This window comes from Pogona vitticeps, chromosome 4 (genome assembly GCF_051106095.1).
Source record: "Pogona vitticeps strain Pit_001003342236 chromosome 4, PviZW2.1, whole genome shotgun sequence".
In the NCBI taxonomy this organism is placed as follows: Eukaryota; Metazoa; Chordata; class Lepidosauria; order Squamata; family Agamidae; genus Pogona; species Pogona vitticeps.
This window is the reverse complement of record NC_135786.1, coordinates 207,270,306-207,289,068: the sequence shown is the minus strand read 5'-3', so window position 1 is coordinate 207,289,068 and position 18,763 is coordinate 207,270,306. Positions and strand designations below refer to the sequence as shown.

General features: G+C 41.0%; 2 protein-coding genes across 4 annotated transcripts in view; one reads left to right on the top strand and one right to left on the bottom strand.

The window, feature by feature from the left end:
- CHMP4C (charged multivesicular body protein 4C) overlaps positions 1 to 9,246 on the bottom strand; it is a 31,954-nt gene extending 22,708 nt beyond the window's left edge. The window contains exon 1 of the mRNA XM_020787542.3: positions 8,923 to 9,246. Within this exon, the coding sequence (XP_020643201.1) occupies positions 8,923 to 9,118 (196 nt within the window). The 5' untranslated portion in view covers positions 9,119 to 9,246. The remainder of the gene's footprint in view (positions 1 to 8,922) is intronic.
- A 1,900-nt stretch (positions 9,247 to 11,146) lies between these two features.
- On the top strand, positions 11,147 to 17,748 carry ZFAND1 (zinc finger AN1-type containing 1). Of its 3 annotated transcripts, XM_020787574.3 has the most exons (8): positions 11,147 to 11,283; positions 12,710 to 12,752; positions 13,097 to 13,136; positions 14,554 to 14,681; positions 14,780 to 14,871; positions 15,464 to 15,585; positions 17,277 to 17,432; positions 17,527 to 17,748. In XM_020787574.3, exons 1-8 carry the CDS (start codon positions 11,211 to 11,213, stop codon positions 17,695 to 17,697), a joined length of 825 nt encoding a protein of 274 aa, XP_020643233.3. In that variant the 5' UTR covers positions 11,147 to 11,210; the 3' UTR covers positions 17,698 to 17,748. The 3 variants fall into 3 exon arrangements, with proteins under 3 accessions (XP_020643233.3, XP_020643234.3, XP_078249692.1); XM_020787575.3 differs by lacking the exon at positions 13,097 to 13,136 and having other exon boundaries at positions 11,165 to 11,283; XM_078393566.1 differs by lacking the exons at positions 11,147 to 11,283; positions 13,097 to 13,136 and adding an exon at positions 11,737 to 11,797.
- The last annotated feature ends 1,015 nt before the right edge of the window (positions 17,749 to 18,763 follow it).

Here is an 18,763-nt window from a genome sequence, read left to right as displayed (position 1 = left end):
ACACTTTTCAAATATTTACTCTGAGAGTTCGTTATTCCTGGGTTGATGGTTGGCATACCTTTTAACAGGATGCTGCTGGATCAAATCTGTAGAATGATTAATGATTCAAAGATACTTACACCTTCCAAGTTACAGTTCAAAAGCAAGTTCAAGGAAGCTTTTCTTGTTTCTGGTTAGTGCCTGCTTTAGATGAAGGTCTTCTCAATGGGAGTTATTACCTGATGGGAGTTATTACACTGCTGTTTGTTGGGGGTTGAGTACTACCATTGAGCAGACTGAAGCAACTGCCTCAGGCAGCAGGTGAGGTGGGGCAGTGCAAGCAGCTCTTCACTGTTCCTCCTGACCATTTCTCTTTTTTGGAGGACAGAACTTTATCCACTGCACAGCTTGTGGTTGATAAATTATCCCAGGGATATCAAGTATGTTACAGTACAATCAAGTACTGTACCAGTTAGCTTTGGCTTGTGAATTGGGTGTGGCCATGTGCTATTTGCTTCAGGCAGCAAATCGAGATTCTTAAAAGCAAGTATCTGAACCATTTGGACTCTTTGAACCTAGTAGTGCTGACATGAAACATCTCAGCATAAATTACCGCTGTTGAAAAAAAATGCAGACAAACACCATAATCTACTGCTGAAGAAAAACCTTAACAGATGACTGCTGGGGACTAAGGTCTAGCATTGCTGAGGACTTGCAAGTATTTGGATTGTGTGGGACCCAACACAATAATGAATATGTGCCTCTCCATTCAGTTGTTATTTGTCACAGAATTACAGATATTTCAAACAATGGAAAAATGTTATCAGGGCATTTCCCCAAGTACTAGCCTGCTTACATACCTTCAAGTTTAACCTTAGAAATTATAAAACAAAACAAAACAGAAAGCAGAGATATTATGTTCTAACCTATTTTCAAAGCAATGCTACCTTGTTTACATAAGGGGTTGTTCTGCAAGACCAAAACAGTGAAGTAGAGATTTAATTCTACAAATAGATTTCACAGCTTCAATATAACTGAAGCAACTGCTGTGCAGCATTTAAGATTATTTGTCCATGGAGCTCATTATTACTGGTTCTGCAAGTAATAACTTCCATGTGACAGCCCTATCATTGTTACCTGACCCTGGAGATACCAAGCTGGAAACTTTGTGCATGCAAAGTAAATACCTCTTCATTCAGCTGTGGTCCCTCCCGTAACAGTCCTATACTGCAAACTACAGAACTGTTCCAGCAGAGGAATCCAAAAGCCCATTTCTTTAGAAAGCTGCTACAGTGGGGGTAAGCAAACCACCAGCCGTCCATTCAGTGGCAGTGCTGCAGAAATCCTTGCACGACATCTGAGTGGTTGGCTGCCAGAGGAGGCAGAGGAGGGAAGCATGTGTTCCTGCCAAGAATGATTGAATGCCCAAAGAGGAGGAAAAGAGCAGTGGGCACCAGCTGGTGAGTGGGGGATCCGGTTATGGGGATGGGAGAAGGGAACACACAGCACCTGTGGTTCAAGTCCAAGGATTGGCATGAACTTCCAAACCGAGGACCATGCCCATCTCTAGTTCTACCTTCTGAAGCAGCAGAAAACAAGCTTATTCCTACTTCCATGTGACAAGCCCTATCATGTTACCATATTCTACTTCAGTCTTCGCTTTTTGAGGCTAAACATACTCAAATTTGTGCAGCCATTTATTACATCCAGACTCTTTCCAATTTGTTTGCCATCCTCAGAACATGATCCAGATTGTCCATATTCTTTTGAAACTTTGGTGCCCAATAATAGACACATTAGTGCAAATAAAGTCTGACCAAAGCAGAATTGAGTAGAACTATTACTTCTCTAGAGCTGGATGCCATACTTCTGTTGATGCAACCTAAAATTATATTAGGCTTTTTTTTCCTGCCACATCACATTGTTGATGCATTTAGGCTGTGGTTTACTAAGACATATACATCCTTTCCACAGTTACATATCTGTGTCTGATTTTTTTTTTTTCTGCCTAAATATAGGATGGGTGATACCTGGCTTAGCAATATGATATATCACATCCATGGAGAGGATCATCTTGTTGGGAATTTACAACTTCACATTCTATCTGTGGTTTGTGTGGCTGGGAGGGAACTTTTGTTGGGTGGTGTGGCTGTCAATCTACCCAACATTAAACAATAATTCTTTCCCCACTCTTAATTCAAAGATAGTCCCACCTCTCTGATGAGTGCTCTTTCCCTCTCTTTAGTCTGTTGAAATAAGCTCTTTGTTTGCTGTTGATCTCTTCACAATAATCAAGCATTTTTATTCTTACTTCTATAAATATCTCAGAGAGAGTTACTAAAACTGTAATGCCAGTTAATGATAAAGGGGTGGACTATGTAGGGAATCTGAAGCTATTCTCCTCCGAGAATCTCTGTATATCTACTGTATAATACAAGGAATTTTAGCCAGAAATTCAAAACTCTGCAACACATCCCTAGGTTGGGAATAGGCAGAGGAGAGAAAGTGGGCTGGATAATACCATGGCACTGAAAAATGGCATTAACCATTTCTTCTTATAGTTTTTCTACTTAAAGTAACTCCCCTTCAAATAAGAAACACATATGACACTTATTAGTTTTCTTTTGTGGAACAAAGAGCAATGATGTGAACGTTAATGGCAAAACATTAACTTCTTCCAATGGTATGGAGCAAATCTAAGTCCACCAGACAAACATCAGCTACCAAAGAACTGTATCCACGTTAAGAAGTCCTATTATTCATCCATTTCCCAGCTGAAAGCTAGCATGGTCATGATACATTGGTGACACAGGGAAGAACAAAGTGTGCTTTGTAATAAGAACACACACCATTTTTTTCTGTTTTGCAAATTAAAGGTAAAGCTCCTTCCTAGAAAATTCAAACAAAGCCTTGGGATCCTTTCTCAATTCAGCATTTTGATCTACTTCAGTCTTGACTTTGTATACTTGTAAATAGGCTGCTGGACTTGTTCTGTGGTAACATGAAACTCTTACCTCATTGCCCAACTTCAAGTAGCAACACAGTGATGGCATCTAAGTCATATCCTTGGAATGCTAATTGCCATCATCACCATCATAAGACATGCACAACAGCAGTTACAGCACAAACATCTTATGTGTATTACCAGTCACTTAGGCTGACTTTGGTGCTGTAGAGCAGTGGTTCTTAACCTTTTTGAAAGAAACTCCCCCTTGAGGAAGTTATAATCAGCCCCCTCCCCATGGTGGCGGCATGGAGGTGCCATGCGGAGGGGGGTGATGATAACTTCCTCAATGGTGGTGGCAGCAGCAGCACCACTTCCTCTGCCAGTACCACCTGCTCTGGATCCGGCAACGCAGGGAGGGGAGCAATGATAACTTCCTCAATGGTGGTGGCAGCACGGCAGCTCCATCGCCCCCTATCAACCCCCTTCTGTTCCTTCACCCCCGTGTCACCCCTTTTCATTCCATTGCCCCTCTGAAAAACAAAATCACCTCCTGGGGGGTGATATCCCCCAGGTTAACAACCATTGCTGTAGAGTTTACTAATACTGTATTAACTCACAATGTAGTCTAAAACCATGGCATTACTACATTGTCTGTGCACTTCAAACAGAGAAACACAATTAGCAGCCTGGAGCTTCATGCAGCCAGACAAGACCAGAACTGCATCCCTTCCATGCCCCTCACTGATGCTGAATTTCTCTTCCCGCCAGTTTGAGCACTGATAAAGGCTCTCTAGTTTCTCTTCCAGAGATCCTCTTATAGAGTGGCCTTTCTTCTGCTCTTAGCAGTGAGGGGAGAAATGATCTATATCTGCACTGTTGCACTTTGGAAGAACGTGCATGCATACATGCACAATTGTGTGTGCACACATCTAATTCCACATCTCATGAACCCTCAAGAGCAAAAAAGCTTGTGCCAGCGCATGGCCAGCACAACTAGACATGGAATGCTGTTACCTTCCCACCATGGTAGTACCTATTTATCTATTTGCACTTGCATGCTTTTGAACTGCTAGGTTGGCAGGAGCTGGGACAAGCGACAGGAGCTCACTCCACTGCATGGATTTGATCTTATGGCTGCTGGTCTTCCGACCTTGCAGCACAGAGGCTTCTGCAGTTTAACCCACAGCGCCACCACATCCCTCCTCTTAAACAATATTCAATATCTCAAAGACGAAATATTTTTTTCTCAGAAACATATTCCTGAACATAAACATCTGCTGGATATTAGTAGAGATTTAATCAGTGACAAATGACTTTATCCAACTTTCTATTGCCTGTACTGTTCAGTGAAAGTTTGTTTTAATGTTTACATTTTTAATTATCTGGAAAGAGAGAGTGTGTTACCTTGCTATGCAATTGCAGCACACAAATGGTCCTCTAGTGGGATTTTTAATTTTAAAGGCAAGGAAGCACCAAAATCACCACTTTATAGCACCCCCCCTTTCTCAGTTCTTTACAGAATACTGTGTTTCCCCAAAAATAAGACAGGATCTTATATTAATTTTTGCTCGAAAAACGCATTAGGGCTTATTTTCAGGGGATGTATTATTTTACAGTCATGTCATCTTCTGGTTGCTGCACAACAGTGGAGGGCAGGGTTTCACTTAACAAGGGCTTATTTTTGGGGTAGGGCTTATATTACGAGCATCCTGAAAAATCATACTAGGGCTTATTTTCAGGTTAGGTCTTATTTTTGGGAAAACAGGATATATACCAAGGTGGATACACCAGCAAGAGCTGATGGAAATTGCAGATTAATATCTAGAATCCCTCAAAACCACCTATATTTTTCCTTTTCATGTGCCTATCTCTCAGTTTAATAAAAGACAAGAGTAGATTGGAACAATTCACACTGCAATTATTTATTCCCTCCAGCAAGACGGCCCATGCTATTTCTACCTGAGGGAGTATCTCATACTGTCATTCAAAAGGCACTTGAGGAAATATCATGCAAAGCCTATTGAGATGCACTTTGGCAGAAAACTATTAATACATTATCCTTAGTTCTCATCATCATTCAAGTAAGGAATCCGAAAGCAGACTGTCTCTGAATGGCACACAGCTGCTTCAAAAACAGGCTGCAGGTGCCAATATGGTTCCTTTTTTGTCCAGCAGAAACTTCCTTAGCCACAGCTCACACATTAATGTTCACTTCCTCTACCTACTTCCTAACGAAATGCCCATGTGAATATTCTAGATTTATTTCTAAGCTCACTGAGTATATTCAAAGATACCCTGTGTATTAAAAATTGAAAGGTAGAGTGCTTCAGGATTGATTGGGAATGTAAATCCTCACTTTTGCTCATAACGTTTTGAATTCTCTGCAGTCCTTCCTCCCTCTCTTCGTAGTTGTATCATGATCTACCACTAGTACCTACGTACATTACTCTCTGTTACACTGCCACAAACTTCCTACTTTCTTTGAGGCTGCAAGGTTATTTACTAAAAAATTCACAGTATGGGACTGTGGTGATCAAACCTGGCTCAGAACAGAATTAGAACCTTCTGATGAAATCCATAAGCCACATAATCTGCAACACAAGTAGTCAAAGCGCATCCCACACCCCAGTCTGTTTTTGGGGTTCCCCACCAAACAGATGCTCACACTTTGCCAGACAAAAACGTTCCCTCCCCCCTCACACAAAGTGAATTGAACCCTGTAGTCCTGAACTGTTTCAGAGAGCCTTGTGACTGCTTTTTCTGAAAAACAGTACAAGATCAGGTCTAAACAGGCTTTTCAAAATGGAACATATAATTTGACCCTAAACATACCACCGGCATTGACTTCACAACTACAATTTTTCCACCTCTTTGACTTTCTTTCTGTAATTGATTTCCCCCCCCCAAACTAACGTTAATCTAATCTAATGCACGCCCTGTCATGTGACTGGATGGCAAACAACCAGGTGTGTAACTACTAGTCAGTAGTGTTGCTGACATAACACCTTCTTATTTCTGCAGCAGGTATACACTCAAAGGTTTTAAATACCCTCAAGGGAGGGCTAGTCACAAATGGACAGAGACACAGAGTTCAGTGGGACTTACTCCTAAAAATACTTCAGTACTGGAATAATCTTTAAATTAGGGTTCAGCCAGCACCACTTCTGTTATACTGAAGTCTGAAAGCCAAGCACTGTCACAAAACAGAAAGCTATTTTTATAGTGTTCTATTATGTATAACAAGAACACACCTAAGTGACTTCATGCAGCTATTTTTATTGGTCAGAAACAGGGTGGGTCTACAGATGCAGGAAAGGGACCAGAATTATTACAGGCAGTTCTAATTCTAGTTTAGATTTCGGCCAGCCTTAAATGTAGCACTTGAAAGACCAATATAACAAAACCCAAGAATGTTCTTCCTTTGAGCATGGCTACTGACACCACATACTGATACTCAATTTTCTTCTAAAACACACTGCTGGTAGGTTTTGTGTATAAATCTTAAAAAGGAATCTGACTCCTCAATATTCTACAATTATGAATGACCTAAACAAAACATAAGGTCACCAGAAGTTACAAGTGTTCATATTTTTAAGATGTATTATCTATTGTTTACAAATATTTCCCCCCATAGTAAAAAACGCAAACATACAAGATAACCCAGACAATTCTGATAGCCATTTTTAGATCTCAATTCATTAAATACTATGATGCACATAACAATCCAAAGCATGTTCATGCCAAAGGAAGTCTGCATGAATGGAATATATTTCCTGGTTAATATGCCCTATAGGCAGCCTAATTTCAATACTAATAGGAGACCATAGGTAGGTGCCTGCCCAAATGTCTCACAGTTACCTTGAAAGCCCTATTAGGGTTGCTATTTGTCGGTTCTAACTTGACTGCACATAACAACAATACTATTACAAGATACCATTTTGGGAAACAACCTTTAAAGTAATTGTATTCGTGAAGGCTTTCACGGCCGGGATCTAATGGTTGTTGTGGGTTTTTCAGGCTCTTTGGCCATGTTCTGAAGGTTGTTTTTCCTGACGTTTTGCCAGTCTCTGTGGCCAGCATCTTCAGAGGACTGAAGATGCCGGCCACAGAGACCTGAAGATGCTGGCCACAGAGATTGGCAAAACATCAGGAAGAACAACCTTCAGAACACGGCCAAAGAGCCTGAAAAACCCACAACAAACCTTTAAAGTAATTGTTTCTGAAAATCCTAACTGAAAGAGTATTTATTGTGATCTACTAATAGTACTAATCCAACCCTGATCAAAGTAACAAACTTTCAAGTGGGTGTAAAGTTCACCACGTGAACATGGTGAAGAAGCAAGATAGTGAAACAAAAGTACACAGCAACTTATGGGGAGCTAACCTTATACTGTACGTACTTATCATACTGGACACGATAAAGGCTATTACAACTATGCTCACCTTTCTAGGGATTGATTCTGAAAACAATGTAGGTAGTTGGATTTGAAACTGCAAGAAAGGTAATTCTGACTAATCATTAGGAAGAATGGTGCTTTTGTGGAAAGCTATGGAACCTACTTAGATGAACAGGCAAAAGCACCCCTAAACACAGGATAAATGATTGAACAGATTTTGAAATAATACATATTGTCATCTAAAATGGATCCAGGTAAGCTCTGGTGCAGTGGATACAGTGTACAACTAGGATGTTACGTGCCATCCAACTTACAGTGGTCCTAGTAGAGCTTTCAGGATAAGTGAGACATGTATGGGCGAGTAAGCATTTGAACCCAAGTCTCCCGAGTCCTAGGAAGTCACTCTATCTACTACACCACAATGGATATCTACAGGATTCAGGGCCCTGGCTACAAATCTATGCTTTGTCATGAAAACTCTCTGCAGAATGGCAATGGTAAACACTCCTTGAAAAATTTTAAAAAGGTAAAGGTAAAGGTTCCCCTTGACAATTTTTGTCCAGTCGTGTTCGACTCTAGGGGGCGGTGCTCATCCCCGATTCCAAGCCATAGAGCCAGCGTTTTGTCCGAAGACAATCTTCCGTGGTCACATGGCCAGTGCGACTTGGACACGGAACGCTGTTACCTTCCCACCGAGGTAGTCCCTATTTATCTACTTGCATTTGCATGCTTTCGAACCGCTAGGTTGGCAGGAGCTGGGACAAGCGACAGGCGCTCACTCCGTCGCGTGGATTTTACACACCTCAAAATTCATAAATTGGAAGCAACTTGACAGGCCATAACAGCTTAAGATGAGTAACTGCTTCACTGTACCACTAATTAAAATAAATCAAGGATACTTTCATGGGAATTGACAAAATGTGGGTACATCAAACTAGGTACTGTATGACTACAAGAGGAAGGTGAAGTTCATTCTGTGGGATACAAGCACTGGGAACAACCCACCCATGGGAGTTTCAAACTCAAGTACCAATGGTCAACACTCCAATTTTTATTCATTTGGAATATATACTGTACAGTACACCTCTTTTCAAGGCAAAAACCCCAAACCCTTCCAAAGAGCTTACAAAAATTTGGAAACAATCCAAAAAACAAAGTTAAAAACTGCACTTGTATACAGTCAGCACACAGTAGGCATCAAGAACACACTGATCAAATCTGAAAGGATAGAGGGCCCCCGATAATGAAGAAATATACGATTTATTTTATTGCCAAGCAGAAATTACTTCCTTAGAATATTAATTTATATAATCTTAAACGAGGCCCTGCCTCTTCAACCACGACAGTCACATTTCTAAAGTGGAGGTGGCAAAAGTCCTACCCCCCCCCCCGAAAAGCTAGATATTGGGAGTGAAAGGCGCCATTAGCCAGTGGTAAAGGGCCTGTACTCTTCACATGCTCAAGGGGTACAGCTATCTAGCGGCTGGACTCACTGGCCGCCCGATGACACCCCACCCCGCAGGAACCCCCCTCACTTCCACGGGTGAAAGGGTGGACTGCTCTACGGCGAGTGGAGGCCTAACCCGGCGCAATGCTCACCTCGCTTGTCCCTGGTGCCGTGCCTCTTGGCCAGGGCCAGCTCCTTCCCTATCCTCGCCTCCAGATACTCCTGCTTCTTCGTCAGCATCTCCTCCGTTTCCCGCAGCCGGGCTAAAGCCTCCTGCGGGGAAGGGCCCCCTTTGTTTTTCCCCTTGGGAACCCCCCCGCCCTTGAAAAACTTCTGGATTTTACTCATCCTCGCCGTCCCACCGAAGGGCGACCCCGGCGCCGGCGCCGCCGCTTTAATCCCGGGATCGACAGACAGCCCGCTTCGGCCAAAGCGATCTCAGTGCCAAGGCGCTCGGCGCGGATAGCCAGCCAGCCAGCCACTGGCGGCCCCTCTCCGCACTTCCCTGCCCGGGCTTAACAACAAGCCGAGGGTGGCAGTAACTGCATTTCCTCACTCCGTCGGGTCGGGGCGGCGGAGAAACGCCGGGAGGGAAGGAAGCGGCTGCTCTCGGGGACGACGGCGGAGCCACGTGACCGACACGCACCTGCTACAGGTGTTTCCACCTGGGCTTAGGCCCCGCCTCTTTCTCCCCAGGTGACAAGAAGGTGATGCGTGGCCGCCCGCCCGGCGACAGGAAGCGCGCTTGTGGATTTTAACAAAACAAAGCTGGTCTTTGCAGAAAGAAGTGGCTCCCTCTGGGAAATAAATCCCCGGGGGATTTGGCGCTCCTAGCGGCCGGTAATGGACATACTGTTAGGATAGGCCCTCTGCACATGCTCGGAAGCACACTTGTGCTAATAATGTCCCAGTGGGATATAATAGATAGAATAAGGGATTAGGACTCAGGAGGCCTAGGTTCAAATCCCGGCTCGGAAACTCCCAGGAGGAGGAGGTGGACTGGCAAAACCACTTCTTAAATGTGTTTCTTTCTTTGCCAGTCCTATAAGGGTCACTAAGTTGATACTGACTCCAATGGTACATAAGAGACAATGTCGAACTAACTGTTAGTTCCATTTATGCAGCTTGTTAGCTGTATAGAGATGCTCAGTGTTACGGTATCACCCTTTTCTGTGTTTCTGTCCCGAGCCCACAGTATTCTTCTGGGCAGTCTTTCTGTGATCAGATTTGGAGGCACTGTTTTACAGGCTCTGGTCCTTCCTAAAAGGGGAGAACTCAGAAGGTGGTGATGGGCGACTCCTGTTCAATATACTGGCCATTTGCCTGCTTGGGTTCCTCAGAGTTCTGTTTTGTCCCCTAGCCTAATTAACATCTACATAAAACTGGTGTGAATCTGCCTTTGGAAAGGGCTCAGAAACTCCAGCGGATCCAAACCACTGCAGCCAGATTGTTAGCTGGGGCTGATTAAAGGTATCGCAACACACACACCCTTTGCAACAACTTCAACTGACTGCTGATCCAGGTCCAGGCTCAACTCAAAATGTGGGTTCTAACCTATAAAGGTCCAAATGGCTTAGGTCCAAGCTATCTCAAAAACCGCATCTCCCTTTATGAGCTTGCTCAGGAGGAAGCCTTTCTTGGGATGTCACTACCCCCACAGGTACACTTGATACATGGGGCAATCTGCAAAAGATAAGTATCCAGATCCTGCCATATGAAATCACTGAGAGAGAAATATTGATGTTTCCATAAGAAAGGTTTCTACTGGTGAACAGTGCTTATGATGCAAAATTATTACCCCCTCTCAGCTTTGAATCATTGAAATGGCTGAACAGCACATTTGAAGCCTATTTACGAAGAAGTCCTTCAGAATAAAATGAACCTTACTCTCTAAAAATCACTGTAATAGGATTGCAGTCTATGTTCTTTCCACCTGTCAGCAAATTAAACCAAAACAAAAACAAACTAAAATTCAATTGGTTTTGTAAAGTCCCTTGCATTTACAGTCTCCTATTAATTTCAATGGGATTGAAGCTTCCTTGTAAGAAGCTCCATTGAAACAACATCTTACTAGAGCTGTAAGTGCAAAAGAAAAGTGGTACCTTTTATTCGGCCACTAAAAATCAAACAAATTGCAAGCTTTCCAAGAGAAAATTCCACTTCTTCAAGGCTTTGCACAAAGCCTTTATTGATAGTACAGAAAAAATTGTACACAAGAACAAGTTGCACATCTATTCTAGGCATCAGAATCGAAACAGAGCAATAACGAACGCGATACTTTTAAAGAATTCGTTCTTCATCTTACTACTTATTTCTATCAAAATGCTAAATCCTTTAGCCCCGCCCCTCGGGGTGACGTGGACGACAGCAGTCGTTTCTTTGTCGTAGTTACGCCCACTCAAGAAGATGAAAGGATGGGAACCATGGTGGAGGAGCGCGCATGCGCTCTGTAAAAAACATGGCGGAATTGGAAATCGGGCAACACTGCCAAGTGGAGGATTGTGGACAACTTGGTAAGAGCCGTGAGGTGGAAGGCAGAAGCTGATGGCTATGGAGGAAAGGGTCAGTGGACAGCCAGATTTGTCGGGGAGGCTAGGACAGTTGTACGCGGGTACAACTGGAGCGGGTGGAAACACTTGCGCTTCCAGCCTGGCAGATGGCTCCGTGGGATCATGCAGTCATAATGATTAAGAGTTGGAGCACTTCTGGTTCTCAATCGAAGGTCAACGTGCAGATTTGAGGGTTGCCCGATTCCTTCCATTATTCTTCATGCTCGTGCTCCTCATGGCAGTATTGTTCAAATGGGTACCGGAAGTGTAGGATAATTGCCTGCGACCTTTTTTTTCCTTTTGTCTCTATGGATGCTTCCCGTCGGCGATGGTTAAAAGCGGGGAGGACGGGAACAGCCTGAACAAAGGGGCGTGGTTTGCCCTCAGTGTGGGCGGCGCTATGTTACTTCCGGTCCCTAGGCAGCCGGCGTGGTTTAGGAAGGCTTTTGTTGTCGTACGAGGCAAGAGGCGTGTCCTGGTTAGTTGATCTATTCTACTGTATAGTTTAGCAATACTTTCGCCCGGCTGAGCGGGTCCATGTGTAGGTATGGAAAAGCACGCTTATGTAATTAAAACATTTTAACCCTTTTCAAGAAATACGCTTATAAGTTGGCTCTCATTTAGTGCACACTAAGTAGGCAAGAGAAGACGTCCTGAATTTACTTGGTGTGGCCACTGATAATTGCTTTACTGGGTTTTGTTTGTTTTTAAAATTTACTTCCATTTTGTAGTGTTTGTCATAAATACGTGACCTCATCTGAAAAAGTGGCATATGATATTTAAATATAAGCCAGTGTGGTGGTGTATATATAGAGTGTTGGACAAGGACTCAGGAGATGTGGGTTCAAATCCTTGCTGTGCCAGAAAAAATTCAGTGGAGGGTGGCGCTAGTACAGCCAGTCCATAAATATCTTATATTCCTTAAAAACCCTGTTAGGGTTAACAAAAGTTGGATGCAACTTAAGGGCACCACATGGCAAATAATATTTAAATGGGAAAAATGCATTAAAACAAATAAAAGCAAAATTCAGACTTGAACCAGCAGCATCAAGAATGATTACTCTAGTTAGAAGCTCAAGGAAAGAAAACAAAAGTTATTTATTATTATTGGAGTTATATCACATAACATGTCTCAAAGAAAAGAAAAGCATCCAATTTCTTGCTTCAGTCATTTTAGAACTAGTGATTAAGGCATTCTTCAAAGTCCTCAATCAGTCATGGTGCAGATGTTAAGTGTGCTTTACGTGTTTGCGTTATAGCTGTGGCCTGCACCATACTATTAAAAAACAGCTGAGGATCATAGTGACATGACAATGGGGAATACTATTGTTGTTGTTTTCATGAGCATAAGCATCTAATATTTCAATAGATATTATCTCTGCACTTTCAGATTTTCTACCTTTTGTCTGTGATGGCTGTTCAGGATGTTTTTGGTAAGGAATTCCAATTTATTATATGTACAGTACAGTCATTTGTCTTGGTGCTTAATAGTAACAAGCCAACATAAAAATATATTTTCCAGTTTTGCAGAACACACAGTGTAAATGTAGGTAGGCAGGGAAGGAAAAGGAGAGAAGGATAAAACAGGAGAGGTAAGAGAAAGCAAAGCATGAGAGAAACAAGTGAAATCAAAGCAAATATATACATGTTTCTTGCATGTTTAACATTAGCTTAATTTAAACTGGGCAACACAAGATTAATCTAGCTGCCCTTCCCATTTTAATCCTATGTCCAAAACTAATGATATATCCTGTTTTTGTTTTTATGTAACTATAAGTCTTCAGCATAGAAGTCGGGCTGCTCACAATTGTTCTGGGGTAAGTTGATAACTGGTACTTAATTCTGTGGCTCTTTCAGGTAATGTTGATGTTAATTCCCTTAGCACAATTAAAACTATTTTGCAAGTCTTTGCAAGCAAGACTTAACTGATTTTTTCACTACAATCAAATTACCATACACTTTTTTAAAAAAAATCAAAAAGTATTTGCAAATGAGCACCCTTTTCAGCCCACACAATCCATCCTATGTCTGGGACAGTGCACAAAAAATTCAGTGTGAACTGGGTTTTTTTGTTAATACAAATGGAAGCTAACACTGTGCTTGCATGCCACCAATACAACTTGTGGCAATTTCCCACTATCTTGCACATACAGTAGTCTAGTTCCTATAGAGCAGGATGGGAAATGTCTCCTTCAGGTGGATTTATAGTACACCTCTGGCCAAAACAACCAAGGATCATCTGAAGTGATAGTTGTTGTTGTTGTTTAGTCATTAAGTCGTGTCTGACTCTTTGTGACCCCATGGACCAGAGCACACCAGGCCCTCCTGTCTTCCACTACCTCCTATCCCTATTCCAATTGTCACTGCAGTTGGTATGTCTTTGAGTTAGAATTGCATTGGCCAACTCCCAAAGTCCAAGCCAGAATTGTCAATGATCAAAGATGCTGGAGTTATAATCAAGTGATTGCAGACCTCTAACCCCTTTCTTTTTTCACAAAGTCCTACAGTATATGGGAACTGTTTTTTTTAAAGGGGGCAGCTTGCATATATGAACCATTCCTTTAAAATGTCATGCTTGACTGCTGTTAATTTAGCAAAGGATGGAAATGGACAGTCAACGGTGGCATTATATGGTTGAGTCTGGGAGTCATGCAATCCCAGTTCTTGCATTAGCCTCCTTAAAAACCTTACATTAAAGTTTTGCAGTGGTTCCAACCTTGGGTAACCCAGGTGTTCTTGGACTGCAATTCCCAGAAACCTTCACCACCAGCTGTGCTCACCAGGGTTTCTGGGAGTTGCAGTTCATGAACACCTGGGTTACCCAAGATTTGGAAGCACTGCAGTAGATCATTGGTTGAACTGCAGTAGTAAGTTGCAATTAGAGTAAGCACCTTGGATCAGTTGCACTTAAGCAGGAGTTGATTCATCAGTTCTGCACTGATTTAATTATCCTTCTAGTTGTAACTTAAAAGTGGATTTAAGCCATAGTTTGCTATTTCAACTGAACTACCTAAGTACAGTATGGTTTGTGCTTCTCGACAAAAAAAAAAAAAGAATTGAAAAACAGGAATCATAGAACTGTGGAGCTAAAAGGGACCCCAAGGGTTACTGATGATTGAGGCGACTGACGAAATGCCAAGTTTAAACCCCATATAACATACTGCTTCAGAATGTTTAACCATGAGAACTCTTTGTACACATATTTATCTGACTTGTCTTTTGAAATTAACTTAGGCAAATCTGAAGAGTGAGGATGTGAAACCGGATCACCACAAATCTATCTTGTGCACATATAAAGGTTGTGAAGGAAGAGAACTTGTACCTGTGTTGTGTGCTTACTGTGAAAAACATTTTTGCTTAAGGCAAGTAAAAGAATGAATTTAACTAGTCTCAAGACTGTGAGGCCATTGCATTGCCTTGCAAAATACCTGATAAACGTTTTCATATATATTATTTTCAGGCATCGTCATCAGTCAGATCATGAGTGTGAGAAATTAGAAATCCCCAAACCTCGTATGGCTGCTACCCAGCAACTTGTTAGAGACATTGTAGGTAAGTTTAGTAAGATAATACCACATTCTATTTTCTTTTCTATTGGGCAGTAGAATAAACAGGATATTGGCATTAACGTGTTCAAATTTTAGGGTTTAATTTATAAATGTTTTCCCAGATGTTAACTGCCAGTGAATTCAGGTAGGCTTGTTCCTAGGTTTGTGAATATAGGATTAGAGACCTAACGGTGTTTCCTGTTTTGACAGAGATACCACAGGGACTAAAGTTGCAGTCCTATATGTGAACTCAGGGATTTCTGAGCAGACATGTAAAGAATTGCATTGTACATTCTGTGGAGTCCTGTGATACCTGAAAATAAGGCTGAATCTCCCTGTAATCATGTTCAGCCCCATGATAGGTTATCCATGTTATAATGCTCCTATTATAATCTCATTCATTAGAAATGTACTCTTGAGTCTTGAATGTATTCTTATGAGTCTTCACATATGGAAGATTTGTGCAAGAGTATATCACCCTCCCAATGCACAGGTTTCTCAGCATCTTGCAAGTGTGCACTGGAGCAGATTTTATTCTTAGCAAAATGAGAGAAACAAATAACTCCTCTTACATTGAGCACATGTGTCTATCACAGAGTCCAAGAAAGGAGGCACAGTGAGTAAAAGATGCAGAGGAGCCAAGAACAATGAAACAGCAGCTAAGGTGGCTCTGATGAAATTGAAAATGCATGCTTGTGGGGATGTATCCTTGCCACAGGTAAACCATGCTTATCTTGTTGATAGCAAGACACCACATACATTTTGTATTTATTACCATATTGAAAGAAAATTGATTTTTGTATATTTGCTGTTACATTTTTTATAACTTTTTTTTCAGATTAGGGCTTGCTGAAAGAAAAAAACATTTGACCTACAAAGGTGTAAACTACCTAAATAATTGAGAGGGGGAGTGAAATTGATGGAGAAGCTGTTGCAAAATATGAAAGAAAAAGTATTATCATGCTGAAGCAACATTTCTCCTCAGTATAATCCCTTTTTCTTAGCTTCTCTGTTTTGTGGCTGAAAGAATTTATGTATTTTGAAACACTTATTTACAAAAGCGAATGCCTGACACCTGATCTTATGAGAAAATACTGGTTTTCATGGAAACATGAACGTTTACATCATAAATTTCACTAGTGCAAAGTAAACACTCAACAAGCCTAACCCGGACAAAGCAGGAAATACACAGCTAAAATGTCCTTGACAAATGGCCATCAAACCTCCATTTAAAAAACTGATGAAACAGAGTCCACCATTCAAGGTAGTCAATTTTATTGGCAAACAGATCTTACTGTTAAGAAATTCTTAATGATCACCTCAAATCTCCTTGTAATTTGAATCTGTTGCTCTGGATCCCACTTCCTGGACCCAAAGAAAACAAGCTTGTTCTATTTTCCTCATAAACCACTTTTAAATAGTTAAAGGGTTGTTATTTATTAATTTCCATTTCTATACTGCTCCATTAGTGTTGACATTTTCTGGGTGGTTCCCAATATAAATAAAATTCATTCATACAATCAACTTCTGTATCGTCCATCTGGCTACCAAGGCCACTCTGGATGATTTATAACATGATAAAACAAACAACACTGTAAGAAACAAAAACATAATAATTATACAAAAACAATTAAACATCCCAGTCCACGTACACAAAAGACAACACCAAAATAACTAAAACTAATTTAAAAAGGCAACATAGCGGGACAGGTGATGTAATCATGTGTGTTGTTCTGTGCTGGCAAGTTGGAACTGACTTATAGCGACCTTAATAGGGCTTTCAAGGTAAGTGAGATATTTAAGGACTGGTTTTACCAGTTCCTCTTCCCCATTGAGTTTCCACGGCCAAGTGAAGATTTGAATCCTGTTCTCCAGAGTCCTAGTAAATACAATAAACCCTGATGCTAGCTGAAAACTACCTTTAAATAAAAATACACTAATTAAAACTTATTTGAATATCTCAGTATTTACACAATAGTTACACTAGTAGAAGGCAGCTCTATATAATTTGATATTACCTTCCTAAAAACAGACGGATGGTGCTTGGCGAACCTCTGTAGGAAGCTTATTCCAGTGGGAAGGGGACATGACTGAGAGAGAGCTTGGTTACTTGTGCTGGGCTTTTTTTTTATTCCTTAGGTGTGCCAAGTCTAGCATCATAGACTGCAAGGAGCATGTGGGATGGGTAGCTATTTTATGGGAGAGATGTCCCACTAGATATCAAGAGCCCAACACTAGAATAACATTGGATTATCAAAAAGTGGATGTAGATCCTATTTTACTGTCAGATGCTCCATGTGGTTTCTCTATTGTTTATAGAGAATCTCTTTTGGAGGATTTATGTTAATATTAAATATGTGACTAAGAACTGAAATGCTAACATTATATAAATCGCCTTTTCTGCTGCAGACAGAAAGAATCTATTTCCAAGTATTTTTACCTAAAGAAACCAAGGAAAAAAGCAAGCCCATGTTCTTCTGTAGTCGCTGGAGCATTGGCAGAGTTATAGATTCTGCAGCTTCCTTGGCTAAGCTTAAAAATGACAACAACAGAAGTGCAGCAAAGGTAAGCAAACTGAAGCAACAATTGTTGTTTTTAATATTATTTGATTTAGAACTGAATGAAAAAATAAAGTCTCTCCCTCCCCGTTACTTTTCAGAAATTAAGACTTTGCCATGCAGCATCTGGAGAAGCTTTGCCCCTGGATCACACCCTAGCATCTTGGATAAACTGTAAAGAAACTCCACTATATAACGGTGGCAACATAATCTTGGAATACCTTGACAATAATGTTCAGTTTTTAGAAGATGCAGATTCGTATTTGGAATAATTATGGAAAAGACTGCTCATGTAATTATCACATTAAACAGAAGAAGAAAAATTTCTTTGCTTGTGTACACTTTTCTTACTGACATGAATTCAGGACATCCATAGATCATTCCATTCAAAGTATGCTGAAAAATTTCTCCTAGAGGAATTACTTTATCCTTTGCAAATGATCTCCCCAGAAAAGAAGTGAGTTTGAATTGGCAGTTGTAATTTTCATTAGTCACAATAATTTCTTCTCGTTCATTCTTACTTGTTGGCCATGTCATTGGAGGTTCAATTGTCATGAGCTGAAGAATCCAAGGGACAGTGGAGAGAGTGTGATATCCATTTACCCTGTACTGAACTTTGGGTATCTAGTGCTTAACCATCTAGTGATTAAAATGTATAATGATGCAAACTATGTACTTCCCAGATTCTTTTTCCTGCACAATTGTATAATAGCAAAAAAAATAAATAAAATAAAATCCCTAATCTGCTCTACCTCTCTTCAACCCTAAGCCGCCTCTTTTAATGTGAAGAAGCAGAACCGAACTTGAAAGATGATTTGTAGAAATTTAGGCCACTTACAGAAATACTTCTGTTCCTTCTTTCAGTCATCTAAGATACATTAGTCTTATCTTCTTTTACCTTTTACCACTCTTCAATTACTACTGTTAAAAATAGCTAATGCTCCATCATACATTTAAAAATGGTTTCATACTGCAAGAAAATCTAGGTCAGACGACAGTTAAAACATCTTTGAATGCATATGGCCATCATCTGGTAAGCTATCCATTTCATCTATAGAGTACTTTCTCAGTATATCATCAAAAACCTGATCGTGCAGGCAGGAAGAGTACAAATATCTGCCTTACAGTGCAGATATCCACAGCCTGTATATGTTATGTGCAAATACGGCGTAAAACAAGGTGGGAAACTATAGCAGGTGTGAGGAGCAACTTCAGCCCTCATATCATGCCAAATTTCAACCATACAATAACAACTGGAAGTACGTTTCCCTGTTTCTGACTTGCAACCTGGTTTCCAAGCTAAAATCTAAGGCTTGAGAACTCTGTGCCTTATTTTAG